Genomic DNA, 19,445 nt, shown 5'->3' with positions numbered 1-19,445 from the left:
CATCCTGACACGAGTTCAGCTGTCGGAAAGGACACGTATGTAAACGGACAAACACACACATTACTGCACATACGGGTGTGTATAGAAACACACTGAGCTCTCACGGTGTGGTGTCACAGCTTCTGGAACACACACACACACACACACACACACACACACACACACACACACACACACACACACACACACGGTTTCCACTGCAGCTACAGATCAGGAAGAGAGAATCTGTCCTGCAGGTTCTTACACATGTGATGTGTCTCCATGCCTCCCTCATGTCCACCAGGTGACCTTGACCTGAGGCCCTGGCGACAGTTTAACACAGCAGCTCTCTGCTCTCCTCAGATGATCATTAACCCTCTGGAGTCTGAACCCATTCATGGAGCTTAACATGTCCTTGAATTGAGGTTTTTGCTTGACGGCGGTGCTGCAGTGGAACTTCTCCTCTGAAGAGGAAGAGGAGGATACAAGAGAAGAAACGCAGCGTCCATCTGCCGGTTTGATCTAAGCTCCACATTCAGACCACTTTGTCATTGGAAGCAGTAGAATTAGAAAATATTACGCCTCGATCAAAGACAGGAAGAACCTGAACAGGGAAGTTGTTTTGTTTACCACCACAAACTAAATTGACCCAAAAATCGATTTGAATCATTTTGTTTCTGCTCAGTGTGATTATAATGATCTATATTATCATTAACACCACTCATGACTATGTTGACATTTATACACACTTACATTTTAAGCACAGAACTTCATAGCACAAGCAGATTTATACTTTCATTCATTCTGCTTTATTACATTTGAACCTTCTTGACTCTGATTTCAGTTCATCACACACACACACACACACACACACACACACTGTGAATGGCATCTTCAGACCACATTATCGATTCCATTCATGCGCGTAGGGGTCACGTGATCATCTGATCGCCGTCACGTGTTCTCTCTCATTAGGAACCTTTAAGTTGCTCTAGAGCCGAACCGGAGCGTTTCCGTGCTCGTTACCCCACCGAGGATCCTCACCTTGATCCATTACCGGACAGCCTGCCAATGACAGAGGTGTTGTGGCCCAGTGTGTGCCCGGGCCAGATGGTTCTCTCCTTCAGACTGCCTCACAGCCGAACAATGTCAGCTCGACAGAGACGAGCGACACGAAAACACAACAAAACCATCTGCTGCTACATATTCAGACTAATTCGATGTGACGTCAGTTGGCTAGGTAAATACAGGGGGACTCGATTTGATTTGATCTGGGAAACAGGATCTGCAACACCTGCCGTCGTGGAGAATAGCTTCACTTCTCTTCTCTGAACGATGCAGAACATCACAGCCAATGACCCTGATAGAACCGCAGCACACACACATCACATACACCTCACACACACATTAACGGCTCCGACATCTGTTTGCAGAAACACAACGAACTTTGCACAACGAAAGAGGCGCGCAGCGTTACACAAATCGATACATGCGTCGGTGCAGCTGTTTGATTAGTGTGTGTGTGTGTGTGTGTGTGTGTGTGTGTGTGGTGGATGGATGGATGTCAAACTGTGAGGGGGAGCCGCGCGTGTACACCCACACGCGCGCGCACAAACACAGTGTGTGCGTGTCCGTGTCCGATCATGGATGCGCTTACCTGTAACGGGAAAGAGGCGCTCTTGTTGCCCACGTATCCCCGGACTACGTGGCTCTGTATGGACAGAACGCGGCATTCCATGGCGGCTCCCGGTCAGCCGAGGAGAGGTGCAGATATTCCCGTTATTTCAGAGAGGATCACGTCAACGCATTCCAGCGCCCGAGCGGAGAAAGACGTCCGAAACCAAAACAACGCCGAGGGCAGCCGAGCGACGACGAGCTAGCTTAGCCAACCAGCTGTGTCTGACACACTCAGGACAGCGGCGTGTGAGTGTGTGTGCGAGAGTGTGTGTGTGGGGAGGAGAGAGAGAGGGAGAACACACACGTAGAAACACACACGTGCACGTCACGAAACAGAGAGAATCGTAACGGCCGTCAGATGTGTGGCTGCTGCCGAGAACGTGGAATTGTGAATTCAACAAAATGTGTCACGAGCAGCGCAAACAGTGAAGGGCAGATTACACACACACACACACGTCGGGCTCGGTAGTAAGGACAGGCATTCTGTGTGAACACCTAAACCGGTTGACGTCATCAGAGGAGCAAGCGCATGATGGTCGCAGCTGAAACTGAATGACGCGTCTGTCTGTCTGTCACTGTGTGTGTGTGTGTCTCTGTGTGACTCACACCATCTTAATCAGAGTCGTGACTGAGGGGGAATTACACTTGGCAAATACTGGCAAAACTGCTACTGCTACAAAACACATGATGGGGAGAGATAGAGCACACACACACACGAAACACATGTGCATGTCACGAAACAGCAAAGAGAGAGAGAGAGAGAGAGAGAGAGAGAGAGAGAGAGAGCGAGAGCTGCACCAGCATGGAGGTAGATGGCGATAAGGAAGGAGGTGATGGACTCACAGCTCCACCTGCTGTTCACAAGGCTTCACTTTACCTGCAGCTTAGTCATGAACACACGCGCGCGCACGCACACGCGCACACACACACAGCTGAAACGTTCTGCTCAGAGAGCTGCTTTAATAAAATATAATATACTGTTTTGTTTCTGGTGACACACAAACACACACACAGAACATCCACTGCATCCCTCACACACACACACACACACACACACACACACGGTTCTTTCTCTATTCATGTCTGTTCTTCCTGTCATGGCTCATTTGGAGTCCTGGTCCAGTTCTGGCTCTGGAGAGAAACGGAGCAGAAGCATGGATCAGATTTAGTTTGGTCAGTTTGTCAGTTTGCAGCATTTTCAGCATCAGTTCAGTGAAAATCCCTTTTTCTCCTTTATTTGATCTGATATCGTTGTTTAATCAATCACATGCGCTTGTGAGGCATTTGAATTTTTAGCCAATGACTGAAGCTGATAAATGAAACGTGACTGACTGATCTGAAACATCAGGATCAACACTGACTGAGTGGACTCGCCAATGTTTCACCTGGTTGACATGGCAACAATACTGATTCATGGGGTAGAGAAGCTCAATCCTTCATAAATGTATCTTAAGTCCTCTTCATCACTTCCTGTGCTGCCCTCTCCTCTCACCGCTGAAGGTGAACTGAGGGAAGCTGCTCAGGTCTCCTCCTCCATGAAGTCTCTGGAGCTTGGCCGTCTCCTCCGACACCAGCGTCTCGTAATGTGGCTCCTCCTCTAACGTTCCTCCGTGCAGCCTTAAAGGAGAGGGAGGACACAGGGGGACAGGAGACAGGACAGAGGACAGAGGGAACAGTCAGTCAGTGTGTCATGTTGGTTCCATGTTTCTATGCGATCCCCAGCATCATTAAACAGGACTCGTGTCTAAACCGACCTTTAATAATGAGACTTAAATCGGATCTCCCCGTCTTAATGACATTATGCACACATGGACCGTGACCTCATCAGAGAAGGCTGTTTACATGGCAACACCACTTTCACACCACCGTCTTCATCACAGTGACATTCTCACACAGACAGCAACCCTGACAGCTCGGCCAATACAAGCAGACATTATTATAATAAAGGACGTCAGCTTGGCCTGTGATTGATGAGACAAATGTCCCGTGTGAGGAAGGTCCATAAACACAGAACGGCTCACATCCAGGGTCACAGCTTGATGTCTTTGGGTTGTTTGGGTTGCAGTCCAGAGGTGTGAAGCCACTGAGCAAGAACACAGAGGGACCACATGACCTAGATACAGGAAATGAAGAAGTCCTGGGGACGCTCAAAGTTTATCCCTTCTTAGGTTTGACACTAAATGACCAATGACATCACTGTGGTCAGAATATGAGTGAGGAAGATGATGCATCCCCAAACTGTCCCTCCACCCGTACCTGTGCTGGTTGTATTCTCTGATCTTCTCCAGGAAGAGTCTCTGCACTGGATCCAAACCTGAAGCACCACAAAACCATGGCTGTCAACAAAACTGTGTGAGTGTCTTCTGAGCGTCTACAGCTCATTCTGAAGGTGTGTTTACCTGTCTGTGTGCTCTCTGAACCCCCCGGGGCTCCTGTCTGTGGTCCCCCCTCCTCCTGTCCACGCTCTATGTCTTCTGTAGATGAACAACCTGGATATGTGTCGGTCTCTGTACCTGCTGCATCAGCAGCAGCTGGTCCTGTGGTGATGGTTGCTGTGGCGACCCCAGAGACGGGACAGGTGACCTGCACTGATTCCTCCTCTAAAGCATCCACAGCTTCGAAAAGGACTTCAGCTTTGGTCAGAATCTCCTCCTCTGTGGAGACACTTGGTTCAGCAGCTTCACCAAACACAATCTGCTCCATCATCTGCTTCTCCTCCTCTCCTTCTTCTGCATCCAGCTCTCCTGTCTCCATCAGAGGCTTGACCTCAGAGATCATCAGTGCCTCTGGTGTTAAAGCTTCATGAAGTAGCTCCTCCTCTTCTCCAGCCTTTGTCTGGAACATCTCCTCTTTGTCACTAAGAGGAGTCTCTCTTACTACCTCCTCATCTTGCATATCGTCTTTCACCACCTCCTGATCAACCAGAGCTTCTGATCCAACTGCTCTGTGAGCAGGGATGAAGAAGAGAAGCTCTTCCATCTGAGCTTCGGTCTGTGGAGTTTCAGGCAAACAGCTGGTTTCAGACAGAGACACAGATTCCACTGTTAGAGCTTCATTCATTTCTTCCAACGCTGCACCACCGTCCATCTCCATCTTCTCTTCCTGAGCAAGGGCATCAGCTTCCTCCTCCAGATGAGCTGAGGTTTCACTCAAAGACTCCAGACCTCCCAAGCTGACCTCAACTTCAGCCAGTGTCACAGACTCATGAGTCATGGCCTCCAGGACGCCTCCTTCCAGCCCTCTGGAAGCTTCGTCTCCTTCCTCACCAATACCTTCTTCCTGTGGTCCTAGTTTTGGTCCATCAAGGTGAGGATCTTGTGGAGGCCTCAGCTGTGCCTCAGAACAGAACATGGCCTCCAGCACAACGGAGGTCTCAGCTTCTAAAGCATCGGCAGCTTCAGTGAGAGAATCTAGTGTTATGATCTCATCCTCTCTGGTCTCCTCAGTAACAGTCCCCTCTTCTATCACCAACCTCACATTCATCCTCTCCTCCTTTGCAGCCTTCTCCACCTCTTCCTCTAGTGCAGTCTTTATCTCTTGCAGAACTTCGGTTTCAAATGCTCCAAATCCAGCATTCACTTCCGCTAAGGTTATGGATTCAGGAGTCAAGGTCCCTATGATGCTTCCTTCCTGCCCCCTGAAGTCTACGTCTGTCTCCTGACCCTCTGCTTCCTGCTGTGGTCCTGATTCTGGTCCTACAGGTAAAGGGTCTGGTACCTTGGGTTGTGGATCAGCACAGACCACGGCCTCCAGCATGATGGACCTTTCAGCTTCTAATGTGTCAGAAGCTTCCATGAGAGAATCTAGTGTTAGGATTTCCGGCTGTCTTGTCTCCTCGTGTACTCTTCCATCCTCCATCTCCTTCTGTTCTTCCAACGTTTCATTCGTCTCAGTCTCCTCCTCCAGTGCCGTCCTTGTTGCTCTGAGAGCTTCAGTTCCCAGAGTTCTGACTCCAGCTGTTACTTCTGTAACTGATTCAGGAGTCATGGCTTCTTCAGCTCTGGGATGCAGATCAGGAGCAGAACATAGAAGTTCCTCCATTAAAATATCTGTTTCAGCTTCCAACACTTCCACCTCCTCAGACAGTGACTCCTTTTGTGAAAGAACCTCAGTGAAACTGTCAGCTTCAGCCTCATTTATGTTGTCAGGTTCAGCTGCAGCTCTGTGTTCACTTCCTCTTCTCACCTGTTCTTCAGACTCTTGTAATATTTTTTCAGCTTCATGACTGAGAGCTGATGTTTGCAGGAGATGGTCGCTCTGTAAAGACTCCACCAGAGCTTCAGCCTCAGCCAGTGTGACCGACTCCAGAGTCATGACCTCAGACACACTTACCCCTCTGTCCACAGTGCCACTTTCTGAGGATAAAGAAGTGGATTCTACTGTAGCTTCTACTTTGTTCACGAGAGAAAGACCATCAGCACCGGACTCTGTGCCACTGGCTGATACAACTTCAGCTTCAGTAACTGCTGCAGCTTCAGTTGGAGGCTCTCCGCTACCTTCAGCAATGGCAGCTCCAGTCTGCAAGGTTTCCACAGGAGACGTGCTGGCCTCTACTGTTGAAGTGTCTACTGTGGGTTTGACTGAAGGCTCAGCTGAAACTGGAACAACAGCAGCTTCACTTTCTCCTGTTTCTAAAGCAGGTTTGGTCATTACTGATTCAGATTCTACTGAAGGTTCTACTAAGGCTTGGACTGTAGCAGCTGGAGGCGCTGAAGTTGTCCCATTGCCCTCTGATGTGGGCGGCACTGAAGCAGCCGTGTGGTCAAACAACTCTGGAGCAGCTTCTTCTTTGGTTTCTGCTGGTGTTTGGGTTTCTACTGCTGGGGTTTGGTGACAGTGAGGAGCCGGGGTCTTGGTTGTAGGAACAGTCACATCAGAAAGAGCAGCAGCAGTGGAGGCAGGAGTCAAACCTGGAGTTGTTTCATAGGAAACTGAAGGCTTTGGTTTGGGTTCAGGCACTGAGTTTAGATGAGGTAGAGCAGAAACATGATCAGCTGGTTTAACAGAGGAAGCAGCAGGAGACACAGGAGGAACGTTTGACCTGGAGGCGCTTTTGGAGGAGGTAGCAGGAGGTCCGGTCGGCCTGGTGGAGGCTTGTGCAGGTCGAGCTGCAGAAGGAAGGAGTGAGGGGGAGAAGAGAAGAGAATACAGGGATGAGAGAGACAGAGCCAACAATGGTTTAACATCTGTGCCCTCCCACGCCTCTCTGTGTGACGCCTATAAGCCATTCTACTAATACGAGGTGTGCAAAAACCTATGGAACCTATGGAAAGATCTGACACACTCATACTCGTGTGGATGGATGAACACTAATCGTGACTAATCGACTCTCTGCAGAGCTGAATCCTTCCCAAGTTTCCCTTCAATGCTTCCTCCGGGAAAACGAATGATTCTGTCAAACTGACGGTAGCTCTCTGTGCTGTCAGACCAGATGTTCCCCGTCTGATACCAGAGAACTGCGCTAATCTGTTTGCTCTGGTTGCTGTAGGCTCTGACGCACAGGAAATGAAACGGTGTTAGGCTCGTTTCTCTCAGGCTGTCCCATACAGGCAGAATACTGCAGCCAGCCGGAGGTCTACATGTCTCTGAGAAGTTTGATTTGTGATGCAAGAGATAAATGCGTGTAATGAAGTTCGAAATGTAAATGTGTTGTTTCTATTCATGTTTGTCTGTCAGCTAAACCTGCTGCGTTCATTCATGTGCATGTTCCTGTCTGCAGACACCAGACTGGGACTGTTGACCTTTACCAGCAGGGGGCGCTGTGCCTGGTCTCCTCTGGGAGTAGAGCTGCTCCAGGAGTTTAGCCACATCGACTGCTGGCGGAGGTTTGGCCTTCTCTGCCGGTACAAGAACAGAAAGATACACACTGAGGCGCCGACCCCTGACCTTTGACTTCTATGTGACGGACAGTAAGGAAGTATTTATAAGAACACAAGAAGAAATATTTAGAGGAGATGCAGACAAATGTTGTGTGTCTTACTGATGTGTGTTCTCCGAGGTTGTTTTTTGTCCGATTGTTTCGAGCTAAACGATGCAGTCTGTGGCCTCCAGACGAGTCTACACAACTCCCTCTGGATACACTGCACACACACACGCACACACACACACACAATTAATAAATATAATTGGATTAGTGTATGGTTATCCCAGTTGCGTATTAGGTGTGTTGTTCATTCGCATCACTATTGATGTAGTGCTGCCCCCTGCTGGACATGGTGAGAACTTCAGAGGTAATGATCATGATTGGGACAGTTTTGGCAACAATGACTTCATTCCTCCACCAGACACAAACACAGCTCTGCACCTGCATGACTGATCTTTAATAAGTGAACCTGAACTCAGCAGAACGGAACAGATGCAGAATCAATGATCGATATCAAATCAGACTGTGTTTATTATCTAAGTGACCCAGCTGCAAGTATGAGGTCAAACAGCTACAAGCACAGAGAAGAATAAGTGGATGTACTTACCCTCACACATAAACCTGCTCCGCCTCTGAGCAAGGCAGCAGCCATGACTGACTGAAGGAAAAACTTTCAATGTAAATATATCAAAACGATGATATAATAGCGATGAAGTCCAGTTCGTCCAGAAAAGTACTAAATGTCCCGCAGGTGTCTTTCATGCTTCTTTAACAGTAAATCGTAGTAAATACTCACGTGACCGGATGTAAACGATGTAAACTTTTATCATGTAAACGTTGTAAATGTACTGCAGTTTGTCAGGTTAAAGCGGAGCAAAAAACATTAGAAGCTAAAAAAGTCAAAACACATCAAAACAAGTGTTAAGTACTTCCGCCAAGTAAGGTTTTCAAAATAAAAGCACTCAGGGCACACGCTTATAATTATCCAAGATAATCCCTGCTAAAACTACGCACACTTAAATACGGAGATAGGGTTTGTTTTCATATGGGTTAGGTAAGGTAAGTTCCTACTGCCATCCGAAATGATTAATGCGTCCAAAAATACTCTCTTAACTATAGATTTGTGAAAATACCTGTATATTTTCGCTAAAATTCAAAATATGGTCACAAACCGAAAAACAATTACGATCTTGTTGAATAAACAAGTTTATATTGTATCAAGTAACTAAATGTGTCCCATCGGTCAATACATGCTTTTATCTTAACTACAGAGTTGGTTGATTTCCGGCTGATTATGGCTGACTTGACTCCGTGTGGCTGCAGCGGAGGAGGAAACGCCCCCCACACACGTGTGTGAGCCCAGCATAGAGCTGCGGCGGGTAGAACTTCATCTTTCCACACGTAGGAGGGAAAGAGCAGCAGCTGTGTTGTCTGAAAGCTGCTTTCAATTTAGTTTGCAATCCATCCAATCAACAAAAACATGCAAATTAATATGATGCCATTCTATCTCTGAATGGGTGTGTGTCTGGGCTAAAAAACAAATTCAACATCAAACCCTACAGCCTTGGTCCAACTGAAGTTTAATCTGAACATTGAGACAACGACGTACATCTTCTTCTTCTACAGTGATAACTAACAGCAGGCTGTCTCTAGGGCCCTGTAGCTCATATATTAACTCTGGGATAGCAGAAGTATTATACAGTAAGAACGGGTTCAAACTGGATCAGGTTAGTCTCAGTACAGTGTATGTGTGTGTGTGTGTGTGGGGGGGGGGAACACGGGTTTGATAGGTTTGGGGGGAGTGGGGGGTGACAACATCAGCATCATCAAGTTCATTCTCGACACACAAACAAGTTCCTCCACCGTCAAGCAGCCTCGACTGCTTTGTCTTTCTGAGTTCTGAGAGGACAGTGGCTGGTCGCTAAGGTAACGATCAGGCGTCGTTTGTTACCATAACTGTGACATTTAATCTAAATGACTAAGTCAATGAACAGGCCAGAAAGCTGAGGAGCTAACAAACAAATGTGATGAGCCTTCAAGAGTTTTGTTGAAGTTAACGTGGAGCCTTTGGCTGGCGGACTGACTGACTTCCTGTCAGTGTGGGTAACCAGCGGCAACATGACCTGGATCCTAGTGTCTTAGGGAAGAAAAAGAAAACAGCAAATAGCAAAAAATAAAAAAAAGACAAACTCCCACGCCGTTGTTGCCCCTTGGAGCCAGCGCCCTGACCGACCACTAGGAGGTGCTGGTGCGGCACAAAGGACTCAATCTCTTTACCGGCTTCCTATTCGTGGACACAGCCAGTACATACTTCTGCATGTTTAAGTCTTTGTGCGCGAGTTTGTGAAGGGAATCTTGGGATGGCAGCTGCAGCCTGGGAGGAACAAAGGGAGGTGTGTGTGGCTGAAATGCTGCCTCAGCAACTGTGGCAGCAACGTCTCCACAGTTTGTAGATGTTGGACAGAAATCGGCTAAAAATAAAAACCCCAGCATCAGAGATAAGAAACAATTAAATTAAGACATTCTCCATGGTTACAGTACCTTAGCTTGATCCATCTGTCTCACCCCCTCAGTGGACGTTCATGTTTCCAGCATAAATGTCATTCTAATGATGTCCACAAGGGGGCGCCGAGACATGAAGTCTGTCAAATCTACTAACAGCTAACCGACAATGCAACCGTTCCTCATTAAACCCAAGCCTTCGTCTTCGTCGAGAGATTGCGTTGTGTTTCCAGTGAACGTAACAACAGACTCAAAGTAAAAATATCAGGGTCTTCAAGTGCACCGACTCACAAAGAGTTCATCAGAAGACTCTGTCAGAAGTAAAACAAAAGATAAAACTTTACACCGGTACACAGCGTACCTTTAGTTAGCTCATCCACCTGGACACACACACACGTTCATGCTCACACACACACGTTCACGCTCACACACACAGGGTGGGGTGAGTGTGGGATTGTCACTGGAGTCGTCTGATGAAGTAGAAGGAGAGAAAACAGCAAAGACCGGATTTCTGAGAGGAGAGAAGTGGACTGGGCTGGACTGGGCTGAGCTGAGTTCAATACTGAAATGGGTCCTACTGGCAAAAGGACTGGACTGGACTGGACTAGGAGAACCCGAGCATCCCAAACACTGGGGTCAGTTTATAGCTGCTGTTTCCATGGTGTGTTTGACTTCCTGCTATTCAGACCTGACATGTGTATAATCCAGTTTAAGACATACTTGGCTCACAATTTTACAAAGTCTTAGGCTCTTCAGGAGAGTTCCATCCAAAGACAGAAGTTCTAAACGCTGTAGTTATGCACGCCCTGCATGGATATCACTACAACCTTCTAGCCTTCTGTAAGGTGTGGATCAACACGGGTCCATTCTTATGACTGAGGCTCTAAAACAACCTGCTAAGTGAACGCCACATGTCTTCAAAACGCCTTAAGAAACAACGTGAGTGACAAAGTAACGTAACTCTGATGGAAATCATTAAATCTTGTAAAATCGCCAAAAAAACATCTGTGACAGACATTAAGACGTGAAACTGAAATATGAAATATTCACAATCCAGTTTAGGAGATCTTTTGTTAAGACGTAACATTCAGTGCCACCCCCAAACACCAGGTGGAGCTGTCTCACTGTTAAGACTCAAAATTGATATACGAAGTTTCCCTAAAATATGAAATCCTGCCTCAAACTATTTGATGAGTGCAGACTGGTTCACAGTGCCTGAGAGGGAAAGTGTCACAGCGCCCCCTGCTGGTTGCATCCAGAATCTACCTACAGTTCAAATACAGCAAAACAAAGGGGCGCAGTTCCTCCTCTGTCACCTTTACGTGAGCTTTAACATCTGTTTACATCAAAAACAACACTAGAGTGTCCGCTGAGACGTTTCTTCTAAAATGAACTACAAAGCCGTTCCGTCTCCTCAGGGAGAAATAAGATCTACATGGACTTGTAAACGGTTTCCCTCACAAAAATATTTTCATTTCTCTACGCTGTTACTCATTTATATTCAATCATTAGAAAGCCTTTTATGAAAAAAATGTGAAGTATTTCTTCCTTTGAATGCAACGAGCAGACGAGCCGGACCGTACCAACCTCTTTAGACAGGAAGTCACACTGAGCCAGCCTGAGCCACATCACTCCTCCAGTCTAATCCAGCCCAGATACACACACACACACACACACACACACACACACACACACACACACACACACACACACACACACACACACACACACACACACACACGTCTTTTCAAGTCACTTTTGATATCCTGTCCAAATCAGTCCAGCCCGGTTCCTGTCTGGGTTTTTTTTTACGGCTCTTCAAAGAGTTGGAGGTCCAGCCTGACAACGATCTCTCCTGTGGGAACCTCGTGGAGCAGCAACCGCTTTGTGATTGGTCCTTTAGAGCCCTGGTCCTTCTTTATTTCAGCCAATCGGATCTCTGTCCTGCCCAGGAAGTCTGGAGGCGAGACAGAGACAGAGAAGAAGAGAGAGAGAGAGAGAGAGAGAGAGAGAGAGAGAGAGAGAGAGAGAGAGAGAGAGAGAGAGAGAGAGAGAGAGAGAGAGAGAGAGAGAGAGAGAATAAAGCCATTCCTCTCCTCAGAGATGAGGTAATGTGAATGTAAACCCTGACAGATGTGAGTTCTGACCGTCGGGGGAGAACTGGTCTCTCTCAAACACGGTGACACAGAGGACGTCCTGCTCCAGGTCCTTTATAAAAAACTGACAGTTGGAGTTCCACTTGGGATTCAGCGTGTCCTACAGAGAGACAAGGGGACAAATGGACCTCATTTATAAGATACAGAAAAGATCTGTGTACATGAAGGATCGTATTTGGTTTACAGACCTGTAGTGTTTTAGTGATGTGGCACTGGGAGCCCATGGTGACCTCACAGTACGGGTTACTCTTCCCTGTACAGAGGAGCAGAGACGGGACGGTCAACAGAGAGAGAGAGACTGTGATAGTGTGTCTGCATGTGCGTGTGTGTGTGTACCATGTGAGCGACAGGGTTTGAGTTCGATTCCCTCCACAATGTTCACCATCAGCCTGCCGATACCTGTGGCCCTCTGAGAGCGAACTGAGAGAGAGACAGAGACAGAGACAGAGAGAGAGACAGAGAGAGAGACAGAGACAGAGACAGAGAGAGAGACAGAGAGAGAGAGAGAGAGAGAGAGAGAGAGAGAGAGAGAGACACTCAATAAAGGTCAGGCCAAGGGGTTAAATGGTTTCTGCCGTCTAAATGTTTGACTTTAGTGAAGGAAGAGAGAGATTGACAGATACCTAGATAAGCCTTCTCCCGCTTCTTCTTCTCCGTCTCGATGAAGAGTTCTGAAGCTGCCTTGATCTTCTGAACCCACGCCGTCCTGCACACACACACACACACACACACACTCAATCACAATAAAACCTGTGGATATAGCAGCTTAGATCTGTGTGTGTGTGTGTGTGTGTGTGTGTGTGTGTGTGTGTGTGTGTGTGTGTGTGTGTGCGCTCGTTACCTCTCATTAATGCTCTCGGCCCTCAGTGTGTACACTCTGTCTATGTGAGAGATGTGGAACAGAGGCTCGTCTCCTGACGGGTCGGTTGGCAGCTTCACTAACACCTCGTTTAGGAAAATGGGCTGACGGACAGGAAAGATCCATTAGATCAGGAGGTTATATTGATTATTATTGATGGTTTACTGAGTCTATAAGGTCTGAACACAAACAGCTTCAGGTTGAGTTTAAAGGTAAGGAAGTGAAGTGGGAAACATTCAGTTGGTTGTTACCCGACCGTGAGTCAAACAGTTCTAAGCTGTGTGTGTGTGTGTGTGTGTGTGGCCTTACTGTCTTGTACATGCGGTACTGCAGATGTGTTTTGGAGGAGAAGACCTTGTCTGAGCCGGAGAAGCCCAGAGGTTTGGTGACCTGTGGAGGATCAGGCGTTTACAAACAAAAGGACACAGATTCTGGACTTATTATCAGCCTGGGTTTGACCTTTAACCCCCCCCCTGACTCACCTGTGTTAGCAGCAGGAAGTCGTTAAACAGGAAGCCGTAGAGTTCTTTGCTGCTTTTTGCTTTGAAAAGTTTCCCGCTGTGGAGGAACTTCCTGGGACCCAAACAGTTTGTGACCGAGTTAAACACCAGTTGCTGCAGGAGAGAAGAAGATTTAAGAGTGAGTTAAGTGAAGATAACACACATTCAGATGGATCCAAGTATGAATGTGTGTGTGTGTGTGTCCTTTTACCTCAGACAGGCCTTCACACTGGACATGAGCCTGAATCCACTCCAGACGATCTGAGTTCTCCTTCTCCCTGACACCCTCATTGACCTGAAACACATGTACAAACACACACACACACACACACAAACATGTAACACATTCTTTCACCTCTAAGCCCCCCCCCCCCCCTGCCTCGTGTGTGTGTCCAGATGGAGGCGCTGACCTGTGAGCAGAGCTCCTCAGCTTTCTCCAGGGCAGCCTTCAGGTGGCTGTGGTCGGGGTGAGACTCTGGCGTGTTCTCTAAGATCTGTGATCACAAAGATGGGGAATGGACCAATAAAGTGAAGGTAAATGTTCACAAATAAATGGCAGCATCGACCCAAGTCCTCAATTCAGCCAATGAGCAGATTAAAGATGTTTACTCCAAATTTATCTGATTTGTTTTCATGGTTATTGGAGCCCTGAGGCACAGAGAGGAGAGGAGAGGAGAGGAGAGGACAGAGTGGAGGTCTCTGCAGGCAAACATGCCCAAACACGCCCAGATGATGGAAGGAAAGTGTTTCACGCTTCAGTCAACAGACCTGAAGCACTTTCATTTATTATGTAACACAGGAAGGCTTCATCATCATCATCCTGCCTGAGGAGACTAAGACGTCTAGACACTATCATTATAATGTGTGTATCTGTGTGAGTGAGAGTACGTGTCTGTGTGTGGGGGTATCTGTGTCTATGAGAGTACATGTGTGTGTGAGTGTGTGTCTGAGAGTAGCTGTGTGTGTGAGTGTGTGTGTGTGTGTGTCTGAGAGTAGGTGTGTGAGTGTGTGTGTGTCTGAGAGTAGGTGTGTGCGTGTTTGTGTGTGTCTTGAGAGTAGGTGTGTGTGTGTGTGTGTGAGTGTGTGTCTGAGAGTAGGTGAGTAGGTGTGTGTGTGTGTGTGTGTGTGTGTGTGTGTGTGTGTGTGTGTGTGTGTGTGTGTGTGTGTGTGTGTGTGTGTGTGTATTCGGGTGCACGAGGTACGTACGTTTTTGATAATGAGCGGGTATCGTGTGACTCTCTGCATGGGTTTAAGCAGGAAACTGGACAGAGGCATCCCCTTACACCTGGGGTCCATGGCTAACCTCTGTGAGAGAGAGACAGAGAGAGAGAGAGAGAGAGAGAGAGAGAGAGAGAGAGAGAGAGAGAGAGAGAGAGAGAGATGGAAGGAGAGGGGAAAGAACATCATCAGCTCCAATGCTCTCAGAGTGTGTGTGTGTGTGTGTGTGTGCTTATGTGAATGTGTTTATGTGTGTGTGTACCTTGAGGAAGTCTTTGATCTCAGGGTTGTCGTCGGTTTTCTGCTGAATCAGCGTGGCTCCGTTCAGCTGACAGGAACAGAACCTGAACACAGAATGAGACAGAAAGTTTAAACTACGTCAACAAACAAGAAGCAGAACTCAACTCAACATCTCCACGTATAGAAACCCATATGGACCTGATGTAGGGCTGCATGTGAGGCAGCTGATTGGTCAGGATGTCACCAATCATCTTCACCGGCATGCGGTCACCTGACATCTTCTTCCTCACTCTCAGAGCCCTGTGGGGAGAGGAGCATGATGGGACGTTTGGCCTGGCTTTAGGTTTGGGTTTGAGGGTTAATGTCACATATATACTATGGTCAGGCTGTTGCCATGGTTACAAAGGACCGCCACATGTCCTTACAGGTTCAGAGATACAAACTTACTTCAGTAGTTTGATGTTACACATGATGAGCTCCTTCCAGTTAACAAAGATCATGGCCACTTCTTTCTCTGTCAGCAGCTCGCACTCCAGCAGAGGTTTGTGAAAGATCTACACACACACACACACACACAAATAAGCACTTTTACAGCCTAATACAGACACAAGTCCACCATATACATGAACAGAATATTGAAAGGTTTGAATTCTTATACTAACAATCAAACTAATCATGTAACTAAACCAGGGTCAACCCATTCAATCTAGATGACCTCTATTTCACTCTTGCATAAAAGGAGTCAGTACCCAACATTGTGCCAGGGACAGTCCTTACGTGTGTGTGTGTGTGTGTTTACCTCTGTGACGAGCTGCAGGTCATTGACGTAGTTCTCCTCCGTGACGATCAGCTCATGTATGTAGCCCTGCCTCTTCCTCTCCGTGGGACTCAGCATGTCCAACAGATGGAGGTCAGCACACCCTGAACACACACACACACACACACACACACAACCAAGGCCATATCAATCACTGAAACATGTGATCATTTAAAAACACAACAACTTCAGTAGATGAATACATACCTGCCATCAACCACCAGGAGGGGAAGAACACGGATTTTAGAGGGCCGGACAGTGACGGTTTCCCTTTGGACTTTAATAACCCCATGTCCCCCCCTCCCCCCCTTCTCTAGCGCCACCCTCAGGACAAACATGTTAGCTTCATGATGGAAGCATAGTCAACAATGTGCTTTCATATTGAAAGGTGTAATAAACATTATGGCCTCTGGGGGGCGACAACAGGACTGCAGACTACACAAGGACACTATGGATGAGGAAATTTAAGAGTTAACTGTTATAGTGTGTGTGTGTGACACAGACAGAAAGAGTAACAAAGCCAGGCGATGTCTCAGAGCATTTAATCATCAGGACCAGATTTCAGATTCACCGCTTCATCAAAATCTCCACCAATAAAAACCTCAGGACATTTGACCGTCGACGCTACGCTAACATTCGTTCATTCAAGTATCCATTTCTCTCCTTTGTGTGTACATATCCACCAAATCATTCATTTCCATAAAAGCGCTCATTCATCCTTTATTCCATTCACTCAGTCGCTCATTCATACACATACACACACACACACACACACACTGACACCAAGTGCAGTCTGGTTACATTTGGCTTGGCTGTTAATCCGTCCACTCATTCATCAGAGATGCTAATTAGATCCATATGAAGCTTCACAACCACAATCATTCACTAGAGTAAGTATATGTCATACAGAGCGATTTCTTTAGTTAGACTAGAGCAGAGCCATGCTACAGATCAGGCCTGGGCAGTGTGTGTGGGTGTGTGTGGGTGTGTGTTAGGTTAAAAACAGTGAAGAGGCAATGTTCAAATGATTGAGTTTTGGCCCAAGCTGCAGCATAAAGCTTCACTTTCCTCTCTTACAGAACATGTGAGTGCTTCCTCCTGCACCAGTCTGAGTCCCAGAGTAAAGCAGAGCACAGACTGGTGTGAGGAGGGAGCGCTGGCATGTCCAAGTGAAGCTTCCAGCAGCTACCTCAGGTTTTTGGTCTGGACCCAGCTGGAGTGGAGCATGGCCCTGGCTGAAGTCGGATTAGATTCTAACCTAAAACACCGGCTCGCTCCGACTGTGACGCGTCTCCACCAACGGTTCCTATCGCTCCCCAGGACCTGGGACCTGGGACCCGTGTTTGGGCCTTGAACCCAAGAACCGCTGGTCTTGACTGTCCAATCAGAGAGCTTTACCTCCAATACTGATACACCGAGGAGCCGACAGGGTCCAAGCAGGTTAATGATATCATATCTCTATTGCTTGTTGTATAAAAAGATGCGCAGTTCAATAATAATTTCATTCATTCTGTGTTTCTGAGGGTAAACATTAAAATCACAATACTGTCAACTGGAAAAACAAATAAACACAATATAAATCTGATATGGCAACAACTACAATACCAGTCTGTTGCTATGGGAACAAACAGAAGGGCGGTCCTGCTGCTGTGGGAAATGACCACCACGCACTGTTGGGAGTACGTCGCCACGGTAACTGTTAATGTGTATATTGCTCAGGAGTGAGGATGTTCCATCTGAACGACCCTTGACACTGACACCTGCTGGTCAGTCTGTGCTAACGGATGCAACTTACAAAAAGCAATGATTTTTAATTAAGTCGATTTACGAAATCGAGCAGAAAAATGTTTGAGAGATTAACCTTTAATATTCTGCACTACTGAATCTTTCTCTGCAGGACGCCGCTGTCCGGTACAGAAACAGAATCCCAACCCTTTGTGTTCACGAGTCTCATCGTCATAGCAACAGACCAAACAATAAACATGTAAACAAAACAACAACATAAAACTGGTTCATTTAAAGTTAATACATAATCAGAATGTTAAACTCTTAGAGATAAAAACAGTGTCACTGTGTGTGTGTGTGTGTGTGTGTGTGTGTGTAGTAATGTTGACACTGCTCATGTTCACACTGTTTGCGGTCATGTGCTTTCTCCCAGCGCTCTGTACCGTTCGGTGTACTGTGTGTACTGTGTGTGTGAGTGTGTGTGTGTGTGTGTGTGTGTGTGTGTGTGTGTGTGTGTGTGAGTGTAATATGGTTACCTGGGTTTGTAAGCGGTGACACCATGGCTTTACAATTCAGCCCTGAGCTACGGCTAAGTCTCATTCCAACCGCTCGCTCCCTTCTGTGCCTCCTCCTCCTCCTCCGACAAACAAACGTAGGAGGAGAAACAAGCGGAGCTAACATCGAAGGGGAAAGTGATCTGGATTGACACTTAGCCCTAAGCTGCTGTGGGACGCAAAGTCTCAATGCTGCCTCACCTCGGCTCCTTCATCTCCTTTCAGGTTGAAAGAGAGGAAGAGAGCAGAGAGAGCAAGGAAAGGAGGAGGAGGATAGGAGAGAGGCCTAATGGAGTAAAGCAGTCTTTGGCATTGAGACATGTTCTCTGGCAGATGGAGAGGAGAGGAGGGAGAGGAGAGGAGAAGGATAGAGAAGAGAGGAGGAGGAAAGAGAGGAGAGGAGAGGAGGAGAGGATGAGGCTCTTTAACATTGAGACTTGTCCTCCAGCAGATAGTGGGTCTTTCTGTGAAGCTGTGGGGAGGGGAGGGGTTAGTGAGGGGATGGGGTGGAGCCAGCGATTTTGACTGACAGGTGAATGAAGCTGCTGAACCAATGGGAACGAGGTTAAGATAAAATAATAAAAAGGGTGGGGAGGGGCGGAGCTAATCAGGACTCTATCTCCCATAAAGCCACAAAATGACCCACTATCCACTTTACCACACTAGAGTAAGGCTGGTCCCGAGTCTGTGTGTGTCTGTGTGTGTGTGTGTGTGTGTGCGCGCGTGCATACAGTCATTGTGTACGGTCAAAACATCTGCATGTTCATCAGTCCAAGCTGTGAGAAAGGAGCTCAATAGTCTCATCTCCTCTTCAATCTCCTCCCCTCCTCTCCTCCTTTGTTTCTCCCTCCTTTCCTCCCAATTCTTAGGGCTCATTTTTGGGGAAATCAGATGAACAAATCTCAATAACGGGTGGATCGGATCACACGAGGCTCTGCTGTGTCACGGTGATCAGCAGCTCAAACTAAGCTCCTCCCCTCAATCACAGCAGCGCCTCAGAGCAGGAAACCGGTTAAAAGCCCGGAGACCAAAACTCTGTGCCGACCTGCTACCTTCTACAAATCTGGGTGTCCATTGATTAAAAACGGGGGGAAAATGAGCCCTATTAATTGTTAAGGGAACATAAACAAGAAGGAAGAGAAGAGAAGATGAGAGAAGATGAGAGAAGATGAGAGAAGAGAAGAGAAGAGAAGAGAAGAGAAGAGAAGAGAAGAGAAGAGAAGAGAAGAGAAGAGAAGAGAAGAGAAGAGGAGTCCTGACTATTGATCTCCCTCCTGTTGAGCGGTGGTGTTTGGAGCCAGAGCCTTAGATAAACAGTTTGGCCGTGTCCAGCCGTGCATAGACAGAGTTCTCGC

General features: G+C 47.2%; 3 protein-coding genes across 9 annotated transcripts in view; all 3 read right to left on the bottom strand.

The window, feature by feature from the left end:
• The window catches only part of pdxkb (pyridoxal (pyridoxine, vitamin B6) kinase b), a 10,904-nt gene extending 8,853 nt beyond the window's left edge, over positions 1–2,051 (bottom strand). Inside the window, exon 1 of the mRNA XM_076169396.1 lies at positions 1,637–2,051. Coding sequence (XP_076025511.1) covers positions 1,637–1,717 — 81 coding nt within the window. The 5' untranslated portion in view covers positions 1,718–2,051. The remainder of the gene's footprint in view (positions 1–1,636) is intronic.
• A 564-nt stretch (positions 2,052–2,615) lies between these two features.
• LOC143015446 (uncharacterized) lies at positions 2,616–8,399 on the bottom strand. Of its 3 annotated transcripts, XM_076169434.1 has the most exons (8): positions 8,316–8,399; positions 8,127–8,189; positions 7,637–7,736; positions 7,398–7,493; positions 4,056–6,764; positions 3,913–3,970; positions 3,149–3,273; positions 2,616–2,787 (listed from the first exon to the last, which is right to left on the bottom strand). In XM_076169434.1, the coding sequence occupies exons 2-8, from the start codon at positions 8,169–8,171 to the stop codon at positions 2,759–2,761; spliced, it is 3,162 nt and encodes a 1,053-aa protein (XP_076025549.1). In that variant the 5' UTR covers positions 8,172–8,189; positions 8,316–8,399; the 3' UTR covers positions 2,616–2,758. The 3 variants fall into 3 exon arrangements, with proteins under 3 accessions (XP_076025549.1, XP_076025548.1, XP_076025550.1); XM_076169433.1 differs by having other exon boundaries at positions 8,127–8,399; XM_076169435.1 differs by having other exon boundaries at positions 7,404–7,493; positions 8,127–8,399.
• Positions 8,400–9,083: 684 nt separating this feature from the next.
• itsn1 (intersectin 1 (SH3 domain protein)) overlaps positions 9,084–19,445 on the bottom strand; it is a 33,102-nt gene continuing 22,740 nt past the window's right edge. For all 5 annotated transcript variants that reach the window (XM_076169428.1, XM_076169427.1, XM_076169430.1 and 2 more), the window contains 15 exons: positions 15,794–15,915; positions 15,442–15,548; positions 15,193–15,294; positions 15,017–15,098; positions 14,743–14,841; positions 13,947–14,030; positions 13,748–13,831; positions 13,519–13,650; positions 13,346–13,426; positions 13,019–13,140; positions 12,801–12,883; positions 12,514–12,597; positions 12,366–12,430; positions 12,169–12,277; positions 9,084–11,978 (listed from right to left, as the gene is read on the bottom strand). In XM_076169428.1, the coding sequence (XP_076025543.1) occupies positions 11,830–11,978; positions 12,169–12,277; positions 12,366–12,430; positions 12,514–12,597; positions 12,801–12,883; positions 13,019–13,140; positions 13,346–13,426; positions 13,519–13,650; positions 13,748–13,831; positions 13,947–14,030; positions 14,743–14,841; positions 15,017–15,098; positions 15,193–15,294; positions 15,442–15,548; positions 15,794–15,915 (1,505 nt within the window). In that variant the 3' untranslated portion in view covers positions 9,084–11,829. The remainder of the gene's footprint in view (positions 11,979–12,168; positions 12,278–12,365; positions 12,431–12,513; positions 12,598–12,800; positions 12,884–13,018; positions 13,141–13,345; positions 13,427–13,518; positions 13,651–13,747; positions 13,832–13,946; positions 14,031–14,742; positions 14,842–15,016; positions 15,099–15,192; positions 15,295–15,441; positions 15,549–15,793; positions 15,916–19,445) is intronic.

This window comes from Genypterus blacodes, unplaced genomic scaffold (assembly GCF_046128005.1).
Source record: "Genypterus blacodes isolate CSIRO-AG114 ecotype Tasmania unplaced genomic scaffold, CSIRO-AGI_Gbla_v1 ptg000201l_1, whole genome shotgun sequence".
NCBI lineage: Eukaryota > Metazoa > Chordata > Actinopteri > Ophidiiformes > Ophidiidae > Genypterus > Genypterus blacodes.
This window is presented reverse-complemented; position numbering and strand designations above follow the sequence as displayed.